At 35.9% G+C, this 18324-nt stretch overlaps 9 protein-coding genes across 9 annotated transcripts; 8 read left to right on the top strand and 1 right to left on the bottom strand. All coding sequences in view use genetic code 12, as the record gives it.

Moving 5' to 3' along the window:
- Positions 1-334: 334 nt before the first annotated feature.
- On the top strand, positions 335-1253 carry IMP4 (snoRNA-binding rRNA-processing protein; the record flags this gene model as incomplete). Its single annotated transcript, XM_007373543.1, has 1 exon — positions 335-1253. A coding segment is annotated over one exon (649 nt), but the record flags the coding sequence as incomplete, so codon positions are not given.
- On the bottom strand, positions 1234-2542 carry TRK1 (Trk1p; the record flags this gene model as incomplete). The annotated part of the gene is made up of 1 exon (XM_007373542.1): positions 1234-2542. The coding sequence occupies one exon, from the start codon at positions 2490-2492 to the stop codon at positions 1254-1256; it is 1239 nt and encodes a 412-aa protein (XP_007373604.1).
- Positions 2543-5675: 3133 nt separating this feature from the next.
- On the top strand, positions 5676-6958 carry SPAPADRAFT_59428 (uncharacterized protein; the record flags this gene model as incomplete). Its single annotated transcript, XM_007373541.1, has 1 exon — positions 5676-6958. One exon carries the CDS (start codon positions 5897-5899, stop codon positions 6332-6334), a length of 438 nt encoding a protein of 145 aa, XP_007373603.1.
- Positions 6959-8923: 1965 nt separating this feature from the next.
- Positions 8924-9438, top strand: SPAPADRAFT_65206 (uncharacterized protein; the record flags this gene model as incomplete). The annotated part of the gene is made up of 1 exon (XM_007373540.1): positions 8924-9438. One exon carries the CDS (start codon positions 8938-8940, stop codon positions 9409-9411), a length of 474 nt encoding a protein of 157 aa, XP_007373602.1.
- An 851-nt stretch (positions 9439-10289) lies between these two features.
- On the top strand, positions 10290-10943 carry SPAPADRAFT_49101 (uncharacterized protein; the record flags this gene model as incomplete). Its single annotated transcript, XM_007373539.1, has 1 exon — positions 10290-10943. One exon carries the CDS (start codon positions 10290-10292, stop codon positions 10941-10943), a length of 654 nt encoding a protein of 217 aa, XP_007373601.1.
- A 285-nt stretch (positions 10944-11228) lies between these two features.
- SPAPADRAFT_65205 (uncharacterized protein) lies at positions 11229-12343 on the top strand (the record flags this gene model as incomplete). Its single annotated transcript, XM_007373538.1, has 1 exon — positions 11229-12343. One exon carries the CDS (start codon positions 11649-11651, stop codon positions 12222-12224), a length of 576 nt encoding a protein of 191 aa, XP_007373600.1.
- A 1624-nt stretch (positions 12344-13967) lies between these two features.
- Positions 13968-14513, top strand: SPAPADRAFT_49099 (uncharacterized protein; the record flags this gene model as incomplete). Its single annotated transcript, XM_007373537.1, has 1 exon — positions 13968-14513. The coding sequence occupies one exon, from the start codon at positions 13968-13970 to the stop codon at positions 14511-14513; it is 546 nt and encodes a 181-aa protein (XP_007373599.1).
- An 859-nt stretch (positions 14514-15372) lies between these two features.
- SPAPADRAFT_59426 (uncharacterized protein) lies at positions 15373-16465 on the top strand (the record flags this gene model as incomplete). The annotated part of the gene is made up of 1 exon (XM_007373536.1): positions 15373-16465. One exon carries the CDS (start codon positions 15396-15398, stop codon positions 16305-16307), a length of 912 nt encoding a protein of 303 aa, XP_007373598.1.
- Positions 16466-17019: 554 nt separating this feature from the next.
- Positions 17020-18153, top strand: SPAPADRAFT_65203 (uncharacterized protein; the record flags this gene model as incomplete). Its single annotated transcript, XM_007373535.1, has 1 exon — positions 17020-18153. One exon carries the CDS (start codon positions 17086-17088, stop codon positions 18151-18153), a length of 1068 nt encoding a protein of 355 aa, XP_007373597.1.
- Positions 18154-18324: the final 171 nt, after the last annotated feature.

Raw genomic sequence — 18324 nt, 5'->3', positions numbered from 1 at the left:
TTCTTAGCACATTTCTATTGTCTTATTCGCGATAGCCACCAACAGTAGCCACACCAACTAAGGAAAAATTATTTTTATTCGTGGGAACATTCATGTATCATTTGGTTCAATACAAGTTACATCTTTTGATATATATGACCCTTGTATATCCTTGTCAACTTTTTTGAGATGCTTTAGCACTCCAGTCGCCAATGTGCTGATTAATGCATGAAGTGGAGGTTTTTGAGGTCACATGGTAGCACATCACTGTTTTGAAGTCACATGGTAGCATAGCACTATTTTGTTAGCTCATCTGATTAAGAAAAAAAAGTTTCTATCTCATCTTAATACTATCTAAGTACTACAAAAACATCACCATGATTAGGAAACAAGCTAGAGAAAGACGAGAATATCTTTATAGAAAAGCCCTCCAGCTTCAGGAGTCATCACTTACTGAAAAACGACAACAGTTAAAAGCAGCATTAGCCACCGGTAAACCGCTTTCTAAAGACCTTGCTGAAGATTCTAAGCTCCAATCTGATTTCATTTATGACCAAAGTATCCAAGATGAAGTTGACATAGATGATGAATACAGTGCCATGTCCGGTATATCTGACCCCAAGGTCATCATCACCACCTCGCGAGATCCCAGCGTACGATTATTACAATTTTCCAAAGAAATAAAATTGATGTTCCCCAACAGTTTGAAATTAAACCGTGGTAATTACGTTATCCCGGATTTAGTCAAGACCTGTTCACGAGTTGCCGTCAGTGATGTGATCATCTTGCATGAGCATCGTGGTGTCCCTACCAGTTTAACCGTGAGTCATTTCCCACATGGCCCAACTGCGGTGTTCACATTACATAATGTCAAATTAAGACACGATTTGCCTAATTTGGGTAACGTAAGTGAATCATATCCTCATTTGATATTCGAAGGGTTCAATAGCAACTTGGGTAAGCGTGTGGTTAAAATATTGCAGCACTTGTTCCCACCAGGGGTAAAAAAGGACTCATCCAGAGTGATCACATTTGTTAATAATGACGACTACATATCGGTAAGACACCATGTCTACGTCAAGACCAAGGACTCGGTCGAAATCAGTGAAATCGGTCCAAGATTTGAAATGAGATTGTATGAAATAAGATTAGGCTTGCCAGATAATAAGGATGCCGATGTAGAATGGCAATTGAGAAGATTCATTAGGACCGCAAATAGAAAGAATTACCTCTAGACAAGAACTAAAAACAAATAAAAATAAATATCGTTTATTCTATATATTACTCACAGTAGTAACAATGTAATTTGGGTTTCTACTAGTCAACTTCTTGGCTTCTTTCCGCTCGTGTCTTCTTCTTCTATAATCTTGAACATTTGTATAAACCCGTCCTAAAAGATTCTGTCCCGCGTCAATAGGACCCCCACTTCCACCTTGAGTAGCCACACGACGCAAAGTATGCGTGGCTGATTGTTCCAAAGTATTGCTTCTTTGCAAAGCATGTGTTTCTTGCATGCGATCGTGTTTCCGCATTTCGGCATCGGGCAACATAATAGCACGATCAATAGTGTATGGCAACCCTCTGTGTCTTCCTCTAATCATCATGGCAATAATCACTAGTTTTGAAATAACAGTGAATTGTCCACTGAGTGACGTGTTCACAGTGGGGTAACCCAATGACATCCCCACGGTACCATAAGCACTGATAATCTCAAATAAGATGGCAAACACCGAGAAGCGGAAATCCTGTTGACGCAACCTACCACCTTCAGCAAGACAAATCACAAACAACCCAAGAAAGATATACCATATATCATACGACAATTGATTACGCAAATGGGCCCCGACATAGTTTGAAGGAGTGCCATTTTCGATGTCGCTTTGGTTGTTTTCTCGAGCATACACCCCAAGCGACTGTTCTTCATAAACGTTAGTTCTTCTGATGGAAATTGCCAACGGCATCACGGAGATGTACATCATAAGCATATACGACACTTGCACGGCTGCATGAAGTTCCGACAAGTCCATTACAGTAAATCCCACTGTTCTGGTGCAAAATGCTTGGAATAGTCCACCAAGAACACGGTAGCCCATGGGGATAGTTTCAAATGGTTTATCTTTCAAATCAACAATACAGAAAATCACCAAGTCAAACCCGTTAAGTATCACCAAAATGGCAAACAACCACCAAGTGGGTGCCGAGGGAAACAATAATGTGAAACATCTACGTGGATGGTCCAACAAGAATCCCAATGATTCCTTATATAATGACAATGGCTTGGCTGTTTTAAACAAGAGCCAAATGATGAATCGTAAAAATACCGGAAATCCTGTGTTTCCAATGACAATAAAGAATGAACACACAACTAATACCAATGCTGATTGATTAAAGGAAAGCATTGAGTCTGCAGTCAATGTAAATCCCAAATCATTGAATGCGGATTGTGCCGTGAAGAAAGCCCACCAGGCTGGATTGATAGCCAACCCTTCCAATCGCAGTTTGTGATCAGGCATGCAATAGACCCAAATCAACAAGATCAACGCACAAAGTAAATGAAACCCAATGTAATAAGACACAAGAATTTTGATTAATAATTTGACAGCTCGATATTCAACCCCTCCTAATTCGTCCTTTTGTTGATCTGTCAAGTAAACAAATGTAGAATTTCTCCCCACGGTAGGAGTCCATGAAAGGTAGTTGGTACTCATGGTTCGACTCAATCTGTCAGATTCACCGTTCCATGATTCTTCATCTGATGACATACGATGTTGGTGTTGAGCAGAAGGAACGAATGTGGTGTTGGAATCAAGACCGGAATATCCTGGTCTTGGAGTTTTGGTTCTACGCATTTTCCGCTGTTTCCTTGTGGGAGTAGGTTTAGGTTTGGATTTTGGTAAATCTGTCTTTTCACCTTCAATTGTGTGTCTACGTTTTGTGAATCTAATACCACCGGATTCGTCTTGCGATGGGAGCTCCAAATTTGAAGTTGCTCTGCTAATATCTGCTTCGTTTCCCTCATCCTCGTCTTGTTGTTCATTTTCGGTATCTTCTTGTTCAGTGTCTTCATCTTCATCCTCATCTTCGTCTTCATCTTCATCCTCATCTTCATCCTCGTCTTCAGTATGACTTGGTTCAGGTCTAAAATTCTCAGAATCAATACTAGCTTCATCATCAATCTCTTCCTCTTCAATTTCACTTGATACATTACTTATACTTCTACGATGTCCTCCTGAAATGGTCTTTCTTAATTTCGTAGTCCAAGGACTGTGTTTCCATCTCTTTTTAATTGGAGCCGTGACAGCCGCTCTCATTCTCTTGGTGGTGAATATGTCCTGATGATCAACGGAACCTTCAATTTCATTAGGTGACTTGATAATCAAAACTTCATCGTCATCATCGTTACCTTGGCCAGCACTATGTCCTGATAATCTTCTTGATCGAGGAGGTGCTTCCAAATTGCCAAATCTTATTGAGCCACCAATGTTCTGATTTTGCTGTTGCTGTTGCTGCTTAAGGATATTGATTGAACGATACATTTCTTCAGGATCAAATGATTTTCTTCTCTTCGGTGGATGAGGCAAATTTCCAAACTTAATTCCAGGATCGTTATGGTCTTCTTGTGGTTGTTGTTGCTGTTGTTGTTGTTGTGCCTTGTTCTCCTCTGAATCGGAAGATTGTCCTTCTTTGGAGTGCTTTGACGGGGTCGAATCCTCGGCATCGAGTCCCTTTTCAAGATTATCAAGTTCTAGTTCCTTATCATAAAACCCAAGGCCCTGGTTATTCTCGGTATTTCGACGCAATGAACTTCGGGAGCTCCGCCTGCTCCGGAAACTTGCCGTACGTTGTCGGGCCAACGTAGCTTCTCGTCTCATTTGAAAGTCCAACTTTGACCTTTCCTTGATATTATCGAAATGACGTTCAAAATAGTATAATCTCACGAAAAGAAGGGATCCGTGTATAAAAATCGGCGTGGTCAAGGTTGTGAGGATGTAGAAACAAATTTGTTGATATAACGCTAGATTATTGACATCGACCGTGTTAAGACCTGCCTGGGTAGATGCACCACTGGTGAAGAATAACGCATCTGTATATGATACTGTTTTGATAGGGTACACTATGATCGAACCAAGGAATGCCATGGTTAAAATATAGAAATAGTGTACGGCTCGAAAGTTGGGAAGAAGTACTTTGGCATAGGGATAGATCGCAGATGCCACTGAATGAATGACTTTCCGGATATGCAAACCTATCTGCAACCTATTTCGTTTTTGCTCCAATATCTGATGTAGTTCTCTAGGTGTGACCATGGTTGCTATATAGACATAAGATAATGTGGTAAATGAATTAAAATAAAGTAGTTGATGAATTGAAAAAAAAAAGAGATTAATGTATTAGTTGTGGTTCTCTCTGAACGAGGAGTGAGTTGTGACTCTATATGAGGTTGGTTATGCAAATGGTTGTGTGATTGTAAACTGGCAATGGAATGGTTTTGACTGTCTTAAAATTCTTGGTTTATTTTTTTTTGGTTCTTGAATTTTTTTTCTGTTTCTTTTTATTTTTTTTTTGGCAATGGCTTTCACTCGAGATGGCTCGTGCTCTAATTTATTTATTGTTGTGGCGATGACCTTGCAATGTCACGACGTGAAACGGCAATATCAGTATATTTGATCTCTGTACTAACTAATCTGAGGAGAATTTGAAAGGTAGGGGGTAGGAAATATCTCTGTACGCATCCTTGTTTTCTTGGTTCTAGTCGGGCTATACTCTTCCCGCTAAGAAATATCTTATTCTAATTTCTTAATTATAATCGTGTTTTGAACTGGTTGTCCATGTAGTTTAATCTGACGTATTCCGTGATGTCCAAATAGCCGCATCATCATGTACTTCCATATTGTTCTGCAGGAACTAAATTCTGCCAAGATATTGGGATAGCCCAAATCGGGACATGTCTTGCGCTTGTTGCCGCTAACTACTGCAAAATGATTTTCTGGGGCTATATAGTCGTCACAAACAAAAGCCAGTGATACTTTGCTTGTGAGAGGTGAGGGGTGGGGCGCTTACTTATAATAAATTTATTATTGGCTGTATGCTAGATCGTAGTTAATTTTGTGTTAACTCGCTTACGAGACAGTACAATATAATTTGAGATAAACAGGTTCTATTGTTCTTTACCGCCTGTTCTTCATTCTAGTCTTGCTGGTAGGAAACTGTTAACCCAGATCAAGCTTTTTATTCTTTAATTCCATAAGGAGATCTAGTAAAAGTAAAGTATTGGAACAATTAATACAGCAACATGAATTAGTTTAATCAAGAGGCAAGTATAAACGAATATGTAATTCCATACATAAAACAAGGGAATGTTATGTATGGTACTCCATTTAATCAAATGAATTCAAAATCAATGAATACGGTTTCTTTTGAGGCGAGAGACTCCTCTCTTAGATGCTTATTCAATACCCGTATGTGCCTGTCCTCTGCTTAAAAAAACATTACTCATTAGATAAAATAACATAAACAATAAGAACCTACCTATGCGGTTTGTGCTAAAATAATGACTTTTTCTTTATTTAGATCTAGTAAGCATTAGTATCATTTCTTATTTGTTTTTGCATATACTGTATGACTCATCGTTATTATAGTTTAATTATTGACGACTATTTGATTTTCACCTTTGAGATTAATCTGTCTGTTTACAATTTCAGTTGGAGGAACGCATATTTAGCATCACCTACATATACTACAGTCGTGCTTGGAAAAATTGCTAAAGAGGGAACCAAGATCCAAACTTTATAAACCTCGAAGATGTTTGCCATCCGTAAACAAAGTTCTTGCAAGCAGACTTTTCAAGTATAAATATGTCCATAAAAGCACTTTAATCTGTAATTCTTTTAATAATTTTCGATAATAACACTCTATTATGAAATTTGTTACAACACTTTTTGCTTTTTATATTGCCTTAGCTTTGGCTACTGTATCTCCTGAATTAACTGTTCACAATTTGGTAAGGATAATGAAGCGAGATGCATGTTCGGGAGTTTGTCGAAAAGTGGATACCCAGCTTAAGCCATGTGCACCTAATTATCCTCATTTCGACACTAAGGAATTTACTAAGTGTGCCTGCAAGAAGGATGACAAATTCTTTTCTGATTTGGTTGATTGTGCTCAGAACTGTGACCAGACTCCTAGTATCTATGAACAGTACTTGGATGATCCTAAAAAGGTAAAATTGCAGATATGTAAGGCTGCTGGTATTAGCTTAAATGATACAACGACGGAAACTACATCCACTACTAAAAATGGTGCATCTGTTTTAGGTGTTCCATTCATTGTTTTGGTGGGGTTTGCCTTGATTTAATTGTTCAAGAACTAAATTTAATTGATATGGAATTCTATAAATATGATTTGATTAATATATAATTATGCCATCAAATTCCCACATAAATTGATTTCAATTTGAGATTTAACTTTGTTCACTTTGAAGTGTTCTATCAAAGGAATTTTGTAATTCTCACCTTTGTTTTGGGTTAATAATTATATATTATACACAAATTCATTCTCATATTCAATTCTCTTGAAATATCGAGCCATGTTATTTCTGTGTGGTAAAAATAGACAATACACATGCATCTTATCAATATGTGAACGTTAAGCTACTACATTGCATGCCCAATTTTCCTAGTCATGACTCACTACAGGTTGAAAAATGCGCCTACAACTTGGATGTCGCTTTATTTTCCAAGCACATTGAATGTGTCAAGAATTGTGTCAAGTTTTCAAATATCAATCATTGTACAAGTAGTAGTTGTTCTAATTCAGTTGTGGCTGATTGTATTCTGATTGATGCAATTGCAGGCATATTGTCTAAATTAATCTTTAAATTGTATCGGGATTTTGTTAAAATTCTGACTTTTTTTTTGAAAGTATTTTTATACCAGCTGGCCCCAAGTAAATCAAAATATAAATAGACCTTATTATGCACACTATGTTTTACAAGATTTTGTGGTAACATTGTAGGTGAAATTCCTGAACCTTTGCTTCATCCCCATTCTAGCCATACCATCATTACAAGTTTGTGTTCTTAATTTTGAACTCTTGTCGTTTCAGAACAAAATCTCTTATTCCCTTTCTTGTAAGTAATATCATTTTAGGGGGGGGGGGCATTCAAATACTTTATTATTGCAATTTTTTTTACAAAGTTTATTGCTACAATCAGGAGAATTTACCTTTGTGCTGCCAAGATTAGTCGCGTTTGGAATTGCATTTGAACTCTGTTTACAAAAGCTTAAACGAAGTATATTAATTTTAGTCTACTTTTTGTTATTGTCCAAGACAAAAAAAAAGTGAGACATTCTTCGGGATCTATTATTTGCGTATTTCTGTTTTCTAATACCTGCTGTGTTACCGATTCTTTACTGATATCAAAGTTGATGCTGATTCGCATTCATGTCTAATTATCTGTTATTTATTTACATTATTTGATAGATATTGCATGTGGTATAAGCTTGCTGAATAATTAGCACGGCCAGCATATGCAGCAGATCATCTTCTTTAATCTTTTCCTTGACAATTTGTATTAGGTTTACCACAACTTGAATTCCCAATCGTCAAACTTTAAATCCATTCTCTTTGCTCATTACTATAAATTTGATTATCATCCTCCATTTATCTGTTTTTTATGTGATCGACACTAGCTATGAGAGTCTTCACTACAATTTTGATATCTTTTGTTGCCTTAGTATTAGCGACTGAAAAGCAATGTTCTAAGCGCTGCGAAAACATAAACAAAAAATTGACCAACTGTAATCTAGATTCCAACTCAGATTCTATCCATCATTCCGATGTTACCTGTCTTTGTAATCTGGGTATGGATTTTTTCTCGGATTATGTTTATTGCTTAAAAGAATGTTCTCGTCCTGATGATCTGATCCCTAAGCAATATGAAAGTCATAAAGCATTGAAAAAATATCTTTGTTCTCTGGATAGCCAAATGCCAGAATCTACTGTGACATTAATAAGAGTAATTATTCCCGAGTTATCTAGTTCGGAAACAGAAACTAATTCCAACCTCGAATCCTCAAACAAAAATTCTGCTTCGACTTTAAGTGGTTCTATTATCGCTTTATTGGCAATTGCATTGCTTTAATTGTTATATTACTATTTTGTATATTGTCTTTAGTATCTACTGGGTATTGTTCTAATTAAAAATTGTAAAATAGTTTCAACCTGTTGAAACTATTTTGGTGAAGCACTTTGTGAAGAATTTTGTAGTTAAATTATAGGTGTAATACCTCATTTTAATAATTTTACTTCCAATTGCTTAAAAACTAATTACATAGAGTAAGCACAACATCTTTCCATTTTCAATTTAGAAGTACAAATAGGCAAATTAACAGGAGACCACAATATTGAAGTGAAGACAATACGCAAACAAAGCAATGGATATTCCTCATCATACTAGAAACTCTTGATATTGGTATACTTATTGGAGGCTTAGAATCGGAGTTGGTATTCGGGATTATCAGGATAAAGAAAATAAACCAAAACAATTACCCACAGAGGCTTAGTAACTAAACTACGAACTTAAAAAAAAAATTAAATTAAACAATCCAAGACTTTTTGACAGGATCACTACTCTCGTAATCGGTGCATAAGATAACAAACATCAGAAATGGTTCCTAGAACAAGCTATTTTCGTAACTGCAAGAAATCATCTAATTTCAGGTTATTTTCAGATTTAATTTCCATTTCGCACCTATTTCTTTGTTTTTTATTTTTTTAAGGCTTATAGTATTTTACGAACTACCAATACAATATTTATATTTGGTTTTTACAATACCATCGTATTCAAATAGAACATCCAATTTCATTTCATATTATTCAACTCATATGATATAAATATGCTCATCAAAGAGAATAATTCCCAAGATTTTAGAATTTTTATAACATTAATACTTCATTATGAAATTTAGTACAACAATTTTAGCAACTTTAATTACCTTGACCTCAGCAACCGGGATTCATGAATTAAATGCAATTTACGTTGCTAAGGTAATGAAGAGAGACGAATGTAGTATTTGTGAAAAAGTCGGACCCAAGTTAGAACAATGTTTTCCTGATTATCCTAATTATGATGCTGTAAAAGTAGCTACATGCGTCTGTAAATTTGATGACAAGTTCTTTGCAGATTATATTGATTGTATAACCAATTGCGATAGGTTTCAAAATAATTTATCCCTGGACATAGATGACCCTAAAGCACTCAAACAGGCATTCTGTAAAGTGGCTGGTGAATCTTCTTCTTCAGCAGCTGCTGCTGCAGATGATTCCGACGTTGCGGCTGCAGTCGACGGTCAGGTCAACACTGCAACCAAAAATAGTGCCTCGACTATTGGTGTTTCCTTCATTGCTTTGTTGGGGATTTCTTTATTATAGCTTGTTTTATTTGAACTTTTGTATTTGTTTTTATATGTATCATGTTTATCTATAAACATATCTGCAAATCTATTAAAAAAGTCACTTTTTTCTTCAATTATTTAGGTACAAACTTTTGTCTATTGGATCTTTGTAATATTGAATCTTTTGGTTCTATCAGAATCTGTCAGGAAAACAAGAAGAAAACACCAAAGATATTAATCCTACAAAAAAAACTTTGCAATCAAGTAAACCATGAGAAGTTAATATAGAAGCTCTAATTCCATTATTAAGATTGTTTAAACTATAGGTTCTTTTTAAACTAATTGGTTTCTTATATTTAGACTCCTCTAGTTTGTTTGGACTGGGAAATTATTATACTTGAAACAATAGTTACAGGTATACTATTTCTTCAACCAACTTATAAAACCTTATAAATGTAATGCATTTAATCCTTACTTCACCATTCTAGTTTTTTACGTATTATACTTCAATTTCTACAAAATCAAGGATATCAACTATGTTTCAGTATTTTATGGTTCACTCATCATATGCAACAATTGTTTTGTTTATTATTTCTTAAACAAATTAGCCGTTTAGCATATATACCCGAACAGGCCGTTTTATTCTCAACTTGGATAGTTGGATCAGACTACCAAAAGAGGTAGGGAAGATTCCTAATCGAGACCAACATTACCTTCTATTGATATCTGTTTTATAATGATATACTCAGGTTTGTTTATATTTAAAGAAAAGTTCTCTTCCTTCATCTATTTACAAATGCAGATCACTACAAATAAAAGATCCAATTTTCAAAAGTTATAGTTTATACACTGCTCCTTGTTATGATCTGGACTACTACAATTTTGGTGTATACAGTGGTTCTAGCACCAGTAAAGATGGTTCAGGGCCATACTTTCGAAATACTAAAAAGAAATTCATGTGAAGGAAGTTGTAAAGATACAGCAAATGTATTAGGAACGTGTTTTCCAGACTATCCTAATATTGATGGTCGAGCTGTTGTCGAATGTGTGTGTAATCTAGATGACAATTTCTTTTCTCAATACAACGATTGTCTTCACAATTGTGAGGAATATAACAATATACTAGGAGTTCAATTTGATGATCCTCAGGACTTGAAAAACTACTATTGTGATATAGTTAATCGGCATTCGTCAGATCCTATTACTCTGAAAGCTGATGATGATGGTGAAGATGCTGTTTTACGAAGTGACCAAACTAGTTCCGAAATGTACTCAAACGATCATCAAACTAGTTCATTGGAACCGACTAGCTCACTGGAGCCTACTAGTTCATTGGAACCTACTAGTTCATTGGAACCTACTAGTTCATTAGAACTAAATAGTTCACTGAAACTAACTAGCTCACTGAAAAATATTAATTCAAAGGTAATAACCACTGCAAGCAAACATTCCAGTTCCATGATGCAAACCGAATCTGAAACTCAACTAGAAAATATAACTACTATGCAGAACTTTGCTACAGTTATGCATGTTTCATTGATATCTTTATTGGGAATTATATTATTATAGGATTGTTTTTATATTATATATAAGCAAGTTCATTATAATAAGTAAGTACTTGACAGGCATGGTAATATATTTCAACTTGGTAGCAATAACCAACTTATTACTCTATCTAATTACAATAAGAATACAGTATTTATCCTCAACATCTGTTAGGGTTTAACCGTACAGGTATCAGGTAACTATAACCCAACTACATTTCAATTTGGTTGCAATGTTCGTAAAATCTTAGTATCTAAATATATCTATTGTTCCTTACTTTAGTTCCCGTTATTGCGTTTTAGTCCCCTTCGTCTATATTGTTCTAATACTCTTAGATCGCCACTAGTCTTTAAAACCTATTTTTATCTAATTCCCCTTTTAAGAAATTATTGTCATCCAAGATAGTATCATGTGATGTTGGTGGTTTTTCTTAATCATTTTTACCCGTTGAGCATACATCATTGGTATAAATCTCAATCTAATTTTTTTGCCTAATCAGGAAGGCAACCATAATCCAAAAAAATAGACTTTATTAAACAAGTGATGCAAAAATATCGCGTCCTATCCATTTCTATATCCTCATTGGGAAGCTTGTTGCTATACGAGTTTGTCAGACCAGGAACGAATTATACTTAAATAAGCTGTTTCAATTACGAGTGTATAAATATGTAGATAACGAGCCATGTTTATATTTCATTGCTTTAGATTATCCTTGACTACCACTTCATTATGAGATTTCTTCCTGTACTTTTGGTTTCTTTTGCTGCTTTGACTTCAGCTGCCAATTCGACTTCAACTGACGATTCAGTTACCGACTTTAATTATCAAGAATTTCTTAATGGGTTAACTAAGTGCGATTTTGATTGTTATGGTGTTGCAGTTGAATTAGCGGGTTGTTTGCCTAAAGGGGAAGAAGGTGAAAGTTCCACTACAAGTTCTGATTTACAAGATACTACTGACAAAGGGATGAAAAAAATGTATAAATGCTTATGTGAACAAGATGATGATTTCTTTGATAAATACAGCAAGTGTGCTAAAAACTGTCCAATCTTTTCTGAAATTATTGATGACGATGAAAAAGATGCTAAAAAAATGAAACAATTTTATTGTGAAGGAGCAACTGCCACTTCCGAACTTGCAAAAACCTCTTCATCTTTAGATGGTTTGAAGTCAACAACTGCCTCAGCTACTGATACTTCAGAGGAACAATCCAACTCCACTTCCGATTCAACAGAAACTAAAGAGAATGGTACTGGGGTTTTCGGTGTTTCATTAATTTCTTTGTTGGCAATTGCGTTGCTTTGATTGGTACTTCAATTGGTTTTATAGTATGTAAATCAGTCTGTTTTGATAAGCTAATATTTTAATAAAATCTTTTTGTTACAAGTATTAGAGTGTATGTATAATAATCTATATGTGATATTTCATTTATCTCATGACCATTCAGAATCGGATACTAGGGGTTCATCTATTCACGATTGTGTGTGGGATTTATAAACAAAAAAGAACCGTGAACTTCTTGAAGATGCTGGGTTAAAACTCTGCCAAAAGAATAAAGCTTTGTCAATGTTCGTAAATCATTGGACCGGGGCTTAGATAATAATCTAATGCATATTGAAAACTACAAATACTGTGCACACCTATACAAATTTTTTAAATTGTATAGTGCAAATAGATTTTATCTTGGGGATTGCAAAAAAAAAAATAGTTATTTCCACTAGTTTGAAAAATATATACCATGTACTGTCCGTGTCTTTCAGAACTATTTTACCCGTTGAGCATACATCAGCAAGTTCATACCTTAACCAATTTTTTTGCCTATCCAGGAATGAAAACACGATCCAAAAAAAAATAAAAACTGACTATTAAACAGGGGACGTGGAACTATCGCGTCCTATCCATTTCTATATCCTCATTGGGAAGCTTACGAGTTTGTCAGACCAGGAACGAATTATACTAAAATAAGCTGTTTCAATTACGAGTATATAAAAATGTAGCTAAAGAAGCATTCTTATATTTTCATGACCCGAGATTACCCTTTACTTAATTATGATATTTCTTCCAGTTTTTTTATATTCTTTTATTGCTTTAGCTTTAGATTCAGATTTTAAAGACTATAATGAGTTTAGGAAAGCATTCGAGTATAACAGATGCGACAGCCCAGTCTGTCATTGGATGATTACTTATATAGCAGCTAATTGCGGTGGTGATTACATTTCAAGTTGTGGTAACTACCCAAATTTCCACCCGAGATTGAAAGAATATTATAAGTGCGTTTGTCAATTTGATGACCAGTTTTTTGTTAATTTCAGTTATTGTACTAAAGTGTGCCCGCATGTTTTTAAGGAGCTTACCGAAGAAGATAAAGAACCTGAAAATGTAAAACATTTTCATTGTGAGGCAGCAGGCACCACAAATAGTTCTAATTCTTCTTCTGCTTCTTTTAATCCTGTAAAGAAAGATGTTTCTTCGGACTCTAGCACTTTACCGAAACATTCCAGTTCTGCTACTGCTTCCATAGAAACTAAAAAGAATGTTTCTCAAGTTCTTGGAGTTTCATTAATTTATTTGTTGGGAATTGCGCTACTTTAATTAATGTTTTATAATATGTAAAATCTAACATTGTAATGAAATCATTTTTGTTGCAAGTTTTAGAATATATTTAAACCCGGTTGTCATGAATTCTAAACTTACATATGTATGTGTACTAAGTTTTCTTTTCTTTTTCTTCTTTTAACTTTGTGTATTGAATGAAAATGTTTTTACAGCCATTTTAACTGGTTCATTCACAGTTCATAGCAATCAATTTACCAGCAGAGCATATAATCAGGGGCACAAACCTTAAATAGTGTTTTATGGCCAATTTAACTCTGGAAACTGGCGGCACCCTACAAAAGACTAACTTAATTCCGTAAGTTAGTTATGAAGGTTCAAGATATTCAAAAAAGAAACGAAGAAACCAAGAATATAAATATGAAGGTAAATGTCATGTAAAGATATATTCATACATATTCAAAACTTTGCATTATTCAAATCAGTTATTTTATCATGAAATTCGCTCCAATAATTTTGACATCGTTCATTGCCTTAGCTTCAGCATCCCATTCTGAAGATAATTTTATGAAATTATTGCAAACAGCAAAAGCCTGCTCTCCAGATTGTGAAGATGTTGTAAAAGGATTAGGAAGTTGCCGGTCTAAAAAAGCAGATTTTGATTCTGATAATGATTCTGATCACGAGTCCTTTTCCGATTCTGATTCAGAACACGATATGAGAGGTTTGTATAATTGTATTTGTCACCTTGGTGACAAATTTTTTGATGAATTTAGCACTTGTGTTAAAAAGTGCCCTGATATGGTTGGAAATACTAGTGATGAGGATCTCAAACCAAAAAACTTGAAGAAATTTTATTGCGATGCAGCAGACGCTAATTCCAATCCTGCAAGAACGTCTTTCCGTGCTGGCGGTGTTTCAAAGACAGAATCCAATTCTGGTTCTTCTGCTGCTTCAACGGAAGCTACAACAAATGGAGCTCAACTTTTCGACACTTCGATGATTAAATTGTTGGGAGCGGCATTAGTTGGATTGTTTTAAAGAGCTGGTATAGTATGGTCAAATAGACTCATTTAATTGAATTGCTTATAATTTTTGACGACTTTCTTTATTTGTTTTTGTGTCGTCATCATGTGTGTCAAGAGAGAACTTTCACACACATACTGAATAAAATTACTCTAGGAGATATTTTCGGAGATAATTAGTTTGTTAACAGTATTCATTTGTTTCATATTAACTCAGGCGGTATCACCTTAACTAAATATTGAAGTTCTCTTTGTTTCTTCTGTTGAGTCGTCTTTTTTTTTGACTGCGAAATTAAAGCAATACTTACATCTAAGCCTTTTTTTTGCAAACTTCCAAATCAGGTACTCGGGATCACACTACAAGGCAGACGGTCTTCGGAAATAGGAGTTAGGTAAATATATCTAGCTAAGCCAAATGGTGGAAGATTTATAACCTCTATCGAATGATCTAATATTTTTTTTTGTTTTGCTTTCATAAATAATTTTATCTGCACGTTGACGAAAAACGGTTGCACAAAACCAACAATGACACATTAGGGTGTGTGTGGGGAGGGAGCAACTACTTGAAGAGGAAGAAAGTATTATACAAAAAAGGAGAAACCATGACAATATCATACTAGTAGGTTCAATATAATGCGTAGACAATACCCCTCAAGAGAACAATACCCAACATTTAACCGTTGCTGTCGCGCCTCGTTTATACCCATTCGCCAAAATTCGTATCTCCGATGGAAACGGCCGAAGAATGATTTGCGAAAATTTTTTTGCTGCGACTGACAATTATCGCAAGTAATTTTCCTGCTCTAAAAATAGATAAAGTGACAATATTTAAATATATAGAGAAAAAGCCCCCAGATGTCTAATTTACCAGATTTATAGAACATCAAACTTGTTTGTTATGAGATTACTTACAATTTTAGCAACTTCTGTTGTCTTAGTTTCAGCTTCCAATGATTCCAGATACCATGTTCTTATGAATTTAATGAAAAGAGAAGATGCATGTAGTGGAAGCTGCGTTGATATCCAGAACACAGTTAACAAATGTCAGCCAGGCAATTCTAACTTTGAAACTCAGAAAGTTCTTGACTGCATTTGTGGTCTTGGAGATACTTTTTTCAAACAATTTAGTGATTGTCTTGAAAATTGTAATGCTAATGATGATGCCAATGCCCAATATGGTGGTAAAACTGATGCTGCATCTTTGAAAAATATGTTCTGTAATGCAGCTGCTCAAATTTCTTCACTTATTGCTGATGGAACCATTCCATCTGGTTATAGGGGAGGCGATGGTCCTGCATTGGGGGTTGATCTCCCTCTTGAAACTGGTGACTTTGGCCTGGACCCTGATGGCGATGCTTCTGTTGATGGAAATTTTGCAGTTGAAACTGGAGATGATATTGGAGAAGATTCGGGTGATTCAACCGGAATTGCTGACGATGAAATTACCATCGAAGGTACTACTAAAACTTCAGTCAGGTCTGTTCCAACTTCAACCGAAGCAGATATCACTAAGACCACTTCCGAGGAAACCGCCTCCGGTGCTGTTGCCAAGAGTGAATCAACCAGTACTTCTGATACCACTTCTAAGGCATCAGCCTCCAATTTTGTTTCAAAGAGTGAACAAACCGGTGATTCCTCTACCTCTTCTAAAACTGGACAAACCGGTGCTACACAACCTACTTCCAAATCCGAATCTAGTTCAAATAAATCCTCTGCCACAGAAACTTCTGGTTCTGAATCTGAAACTAAAAATGGTGCCCAACCTTTAGGTGTTTCTTTAATTTCTTTGTTGGCAGTTGCATTACTTTAATTGTATTATTAACCCACAAAGCCGAATAGATAACCTGATTTCTCTTTATTCTGCTTCAATCAGGTGCTTTTAGTTTAGTGTTGTTTTTGTTTTTTGGCGGCTTGTAAACTATTTACAAATTGCCCTAAAATGTAATATACGTGTTATTTACCTTGTTTTGATTGTATTTGTTCCGAAATGGGGCAGTTGATATGCATCTGATAATAAAGCATTGGATTTATACTTTTTACCCGCAACTAACTATATACACTCCTATTGTAGGTTTGAAAATACGACTAATCTTGGCAAGAATCGTAAGTTTCTGGTCATGTAAAGTTTCAGTCGGCCACGTTAGTTGGAGGCTATAAAACAATATAAATTAGCATGTGTTGGAGGGTCTAAAAGGGTTAATTTTTTTATTTCATTGGTTGCGATTTTGCAGTTGTCTGTACAATACCTTTGACACGCCAAGGAGGCATCCAAAAGTAGCAGACAATTTCAAATCATCATTCTTTTTCGATGGCGTGCTACACGGTTGTGAATCAAATACATAGCCCCTGTGCATAACATGACACTGACCCCATTGTTGTCCTGCTCGCTTATGCATAATCCGGAACCCTTGACAAAAATATTTCCTCGCGCCGTAAGATCGCGAAAAAGTTTCTAGAAACAATTGGTTTCTGGAGTTGTTGACCTGAACTAAGTCAGACTAAGTCTCGTGGGTGGTATAAATATGCATCAAAATCCCCATGTTGGTTTAATGTAGGAGAAATTTTTTTTTCTATTAACGCTCTTCACAATGAAATTATTACCAATTTTGGCAGCTTCTATTGCCTTAGCTTCAGCAACCGATCTTTCCCAACACAAGGCCCTCTTGAAACTAGTACAAAGAGAAGATGCCTGTACTGGAAGTTGTGTTGATGCTCAAAACCAGATGAATCAATGTCAAGCTAACGATTCTAACGTGGGGACTCAAAGTGTTCTTCAATGCATCTGTAATCTTGATGATGCCTTCTACCAGAAGTTGAGTGATTGTGCCAAAAATTGTGGACTGCAAACTAATGATGTTGATCCTGCAACTTTGAGGAAGTTGTACTGTATGCAAGTTGGACAAGCTGCAGCTAGTGCTGGTGCTCTGTCCGCAGCTGATGCTCTGTCTGCTGCTGCTGCTGCTGCTACCACTGGTGCAGCTGCTGCTACTGAAACTGTTGTTGTTGCCAACACTGAACTGAATGCAGCAACTGAAACTGCAAATGCTGCTGCTACTGCTTCTTCTAATGCCAATGGTAGTGGTGCCTCTACTGAATCAGGTGCCAATGGTGCTTCCAGTAGTGCCCCCTCAACTGAAACAGCTGCTGGTGCTTCCTCGAGTGAGTCTAGCTCTAGCTCTAGTGCTAGTTCTAGTGCTTCTTCTAGTGGAAAGGGTTCCAATGGTAGTTCTTCTTCTACTGGAAGTGGCAAGACTGCTTCTGGAACTAGCAATGGTGAATCATCCAAGACTAAATCTGACGAAAAGGAAACCACTACAGCCACCGAATCTAGTGCAAAGAGTTCTGGAACAAGCAGTTCATCCTCCAACTCTGGTTCAAAGGGTGCCCAAACCACTACTACTGTTACAGATGAAAACAAGTCTTCTTCATCCTCTAAGGGCGAAAAGAGTGCTACTACTTCAAGTGGTTCTGCTAGTTCCCTGGACCACGATCATTCCGAAACTACCACTGGAAAGGGAGTCACTGTTACTGAAACTGCTTCCAAGGGTCACAATTCCACCAGTACTGAGTCTACTTCTACTGAAACTAAAACTAAGAATGGCGCTCAAACTTTGGGTATTTCTTTGATTTCATTACTTGCAGTTGCTTTACTTTAATCCAATGTATATTTAGTTAGTGATTAATATATATACCCTGTTTTCATGATTAAAAAAAGGGGATGTGTGGATTATTAAACACTAAGCCTTGTCAAGATTAATGCTTTTATATAACCCCCTATCAAGACAATGTTGTTGCCATCTCGCTTGTGCATAAATTGGCATATTTTT

This window comes from Spathaspora passalidarum, assembly GCF_000223485.1.
Source record: "Spathaspora passalidarum NRRL Y-27907 unplaced genomic scaffold SPAPAscaffold_2, whole genome shotgun sequence".
NCBI classification, from domain to species: Eukaryota; Fungi; Ascomycota; class Pichiomycetes; order Serinales; family Debaryomycetaceae; genus Spathaspora; species Spathaspora passalidarum.
The sequence above is the reverse complement of the archived record's forward strand: the minus strand, read 5'-3'. Positions and strand labels throughout refer to the sequence as shown.